The sequence below is a fragment of the Plasmodium gallinaceum genome (assembly GCF_900005855.1).
Source record: "Plasmodium gallinaceum strain 8A genome assembly, contig: PGAL8A_v1_106, whole genome shotgun sequence".
Taxonomy (NCBI): Eukaryota; Apicomplexa; class Aconoidasida; order Haemosporida; family Plasmodiidae; genus Plasmodium; species Plasmodium gallinaceum.
The window spans coordinates 23,523-28,406 of NW_021628358.1; the positions used below are offsets into that span (position 1 = coordinate 23,523).

The following is a 4,884-nucleotide window of genomic DNA, read 5'->3' on the forward strand; positions in this document are numbered from 1 at the left end:
ATTCAAAGCATATAAAATATAAACAAATACATCAAAACCGTGGAGGCAACTCTATATGTTCTTTATTAATTTGTTTGTTAAGTACTCTAGTAAAGTCACCGAACGCCGAGTTAATAAAACAGTACTCTAGCAAAGTCAACAAACACCCAGTTAATAAATCAAGCACTCACATAACTAACTACGTATTTTCCGTATAAATAATTATTTTTATCATCAACAAGGTTAATAATTTCTTTTATTAACAGAATATCTAATAAATAGTGTACTTCTCTTCAATTTATTTTAATTATTTGTTTGGAATTTACACAGCCCTATACCATTTTCATTGTTTTGTAACTTAATAACAGTTGATTCACTTTTTCTAATTTTATAAATATTTCACTCTTGCTTTATTGTTTCGTATAATTCTTCATTTTTATCTATACTGTTAATTCTGTTTCTTTTTCTTACAAGTTCTTCATTTTTTTTTTCTGGACTATTTTTCTACTTTAGTAAAAATCACTATATTTTTATTAAAAACATAAACCTTCCTTAATTATTAGTTTTCATGTACAAAACATTTAATTACTATTCTAACGATTTGTGTTTAGAAAATCAAGTCAATTCTTTAAAATAATAAAAAAACATACTTAAATTATTACTGGAAAGAAAGAAAATTTAATTTTCAAAAATAGAAAGGTTTCTTTTATTAAAATATTAAAAAAAAATTTTGAGAATTTTTTCTATAAAATTCACACATATTCAAATTTAAAAAAATAATTAATAATTTATGTTAAGAAAAAAATATATATAAAAGACATCAACTATTTTTTATTTTTCATTTATTTTTTTTAATTAGCTTCTCCTTATGGATAAATATATATTTTCCACATTGAAATTTTATCATCAAAAAAGTTAATAAATCCTTTAATTAACCATATATATATTATATATTGCCATGAATGTTATTTTTACACTAGTATAATTATTTCATATACGTTATTATAATAAGAATTATATATATATTATTTATTTCTATAGAAATAACTATGATAATATGTATATATAAATGATTATTTATGTATTATTTAACCTTTGTGAATTGGTATATAATTGATTGCATTATCTAACTATTAATTTATTAATGTTACAATTACCAAACCATAGTTATAAATAATATTTTTTACTTTATGAACATTACCTTATTTATAATTACATTAATTTCTACATTTAATGGACTATTGTTTAGATAATTTTAATATTTAAATATACAATACATATATTATTTAAAAGATTTCAATACCATGAAGCAATATGTATAAATGTACTATAATATTATATTTTACGTATTTTTAGTTGGAAAACAGCATTTATTTATTATAATAAAAAAATATAAATCATGAAAACGCACTTTCATTAAATATTTGACTATTTTTTAATTTAAAATAAGTGTTAAAAAATTAAAAAGGTAGTATTTATGCATATACATTTTTATTTATGTTATATCAAATATTCTTACAAATTAAATTAAAAAGATAAAAGTTCTTAATATAATTCTTTATTAATGCTTATAAAGATGTCTTATAGCACTTAAATATTTTAGAAGAAAGTAAAATTTGAAGGAGACAATTGCTGAACTCTTTTTTATTATATAAATTATTTGTTAATTATTCATTCAGTGATCATGCTAATATGAAAAAAATAAATCAATAAAAAGCATGTAGAAAAAGCTTTATTTATTTTATCATTATCAGATTATTCACTTTTATTATTTATATCAAATATTAAATGCATGAATTAATTACTATAGTTTAGACTATATCTCATGTATGTTACATTTGATATTATATTCTTAATTTTTTATACAAAAAAAATAAAATAATAAAGTATATAAATATTTTTTTCATATCTTGTTCCTTTTTAGAGTAAGTATTTTTTTTCTTAGATGCATTTACTTTTAGAGAAATTGTTTTTATTAAAAGTATTTACTTATAGTGATAATATTTTTTTTTTAAGATAAATACTTTCTTTACGCTTTTATGTATGCCTATTTTCCTTGCAATATGATATATACAATTAAAAATGTTTTTTCTATATTTATCTAAATATTATTTAAAATAGGTCGATAATATTATTTATAATCCAATAATTGAGTTACTTATATTTTATGAGAAAGATAAGGAAAAATAAAAGAATAGCATTAAAAATGTTTACAATATAATATAACAAAATAAAAAATAAAATAAATACAATCTCATAATAATTATAAGTTATAGATTATGTATAAAAGGGATAAAAAAAAAGGTACGTAACTTTCTTTTCACATTTAACTAGAAGGCAATGATAATGCACATGCAAAAGGATATGTTATAATTCTGCTTTATATTTATTTATTGATACATTTTGTATTATAATGAAAATATATACCCCTGTATTTTCTAGGAAAAAATTCATTATATTTAATTAAAGATATATCTTTTTAGTTAATATAATAATTAACGTTTTTATTAAATTTTATATTTGTACCTATAATTATTAGTTACAAAAAAAAAAAAATTTATAAATATATATTTTTACAATATATTTCATATAAAAAAGAATTTTCTTCATAATTTTTAGATTAATTAAAAAGGTAAATTTTAGAAAAAATAAGCAATCATTTTTTTAAACGTGCTTTTTACTGCATACATATGATTAAAAAAATAGTTATTTTTTTTTTTAAATTGTAATTAATTTAGTGTGCTTTTTTAGTGATATATTATTATAATTTCTTCAGAATATATATGTTTTCACTTTTTCTTTTGAATTTGTGCATTTCATAATTTTTTTTTATTTTGTGAAAAGTAATTGAAAAAGGAAATTTTTTTAAAAAATAATTATAATGATAAAAAATAATTATGTATATATATATTATATAAACATGTATTAATAACAAAAAATAAAAAGAAAACATAAGGATACAAAAATTATAATAGAAAAATCAAAATAGTTACATTTAAAGCAAAAACATGCGCAATTAAAAATTAGTTTCATATATAATTATAAATGACTACAAATATAGTATACTGTATGAAAAATACATGCATAGAAAAATTTTTAATTTATAGTGTTTTTTTTTTTTTTTTTTTTTTTTTTTGATAGAAATATAATATCTCCAATATATCTAAAATTATATCTATAAATAACAAATACTATATATATAATAATTTAAAGTTTAGCATGATTCACAGTAAAGAAACTAATAGTTAAACAAAGAAAAAAATAAAAAAGAATTCATTGATATTAAATATATAAAATTTATAATTTTAATTTATTTTAAATTAACTTATATAATTTTTTTATCTACTTTAAGGATGATTATAATTTTAATGAAATATTTTAAAAATAACTTTACATATTTAAAAATTTTTTTATTTAACATATAAATATACGTTCTTATTTATTTTATTTTTTGAAAAATTAATAGTATTAATCTTACAATGTAAAAGTAACATTATGTATAATTATGAAAAATTAAGAATTACATTTCATATAAACGAATAATTTTTTACTTTAAAAATTTTTAAAATTTACAAAGGTCACAATATTACCTAAAGCAATATTACGTACCTCTAACTTATCATTAGTAAAGATAGAAGCTATTTTGTAACTGGAGTAATACCTCTAACTTTAATATTAGACTATAATAGTATTAAAATGAAAACATTTACTTTATATTTAAAAATTTTTGCATTTCTTCTTTTAATTTGGATATTCCCTTTTTTATACAACGTAAGATAAACTTCATATAAAAAAAACACATATAAATATATTTTATTTCTAATCATTTTAAAAATTTTACTTAATGTATTACTATAACAATTGAAAAAAAATTTTAAACAATTTTTTTTAATCTCATAGTATGATTCCAGTAAGTCTTTGATTAATAAAGATACATTACAAAAAAAAATTAGATTAAAACACGAAAGAATGTTAGCAGAGGGTGATATATCAGAAAAAAATTCATCTTATATTAAAGAACTTGTAGAACATTACACATCTGGTGAAGTAATGATGAGTCATGTTGATTTAGTTTATTTAATGGGCATGTATATTAAATGTTATATCGCTAATATTGTGTCAAACATTGAAGATAATGTTTTATTAAATGAAGAAAATAAAATGAGATATAAATGTAGTGATAAAATATTGAATGCTTATCGAAATAATATTTCAGCAGAAAGGGCTTTAGATATACTATCACTGACTGATTAGTATCGTATTATAAATGGAAAAAGAAAAAAATTAATTGATTGAATTTCTAAAAATCTTCATTTGTATTATGAAAAATTTTCATGTCAATATAAAAAACAAGAAAAAAATAAAATGAAAACATGAAATAAAACATTAAAAACTAGAGAATTGGATAAAAAAAGACTTTGTTAACCTTTATTAAAATAAAAATTAATATATGAAAAGAAAATGCTTAATAAGTCATGCACAAGTGCTACTTAAAAAAATCAATATTTTGCTTTACATTTTTTTATAGAATTATATTTTATTTTCCTTGAAGAAAAAAAATAAAATTATTAAGAGAGAAAAAATTTTTAGAAAGAAATATTTTTATGAGAATATTCTACATTTTTGAGAGTAAAATTTTCGCTGTTAATGATAATAATATAATTTAAATTTTTTTTGCCCTTTTTAAGTAAAATGAACTTGAATAAATGAATATTATTCATTAAAAGTTATAAATGAATATTTTGTACTTAAAAATTAACATTTAATGAAAATTTACGTTCTTAATAAAAACATAAGATTTTTATTAAAGTAAATAAATTCTCAATGAGCTACTTAATTTTCAGTTTACAGGTTTATAATATCGAAATTATATTTAAATTCATTAAACTGGTAGAGAAAGTTCTA

General features: G+C 17.7%; 1 protein-coding gene across 1 annotated transcript, besides 1 other annotated feature; it reads left to right on the forward strand.

The window, feature by feature from the left end:
- Positions 1-123: part of a repeat region that runs on past the window's edge.
- A 3,552-nt stretch (positions 124-3,675) lies between these two features.
- On the forward strand, positions 3,676-4,233 carry PGAL8A_00378100 (fam-g protein; the record flags this gene model as incomplete). Its single annotated transcript, XM_028674695.1, has 2 exons — positions 3,676-3,750; positions 3,880-4,233. 2 exons carry the CDS (start codon positions 3,676-3,678, stop codon positions 4,231-4,233), a joined length of 429 nt encoding a protein of 142 aa, XP_028531022.1.
- Between the last annotated feature and the right edge of the window lie 651 nt (positions 4,234-4,884).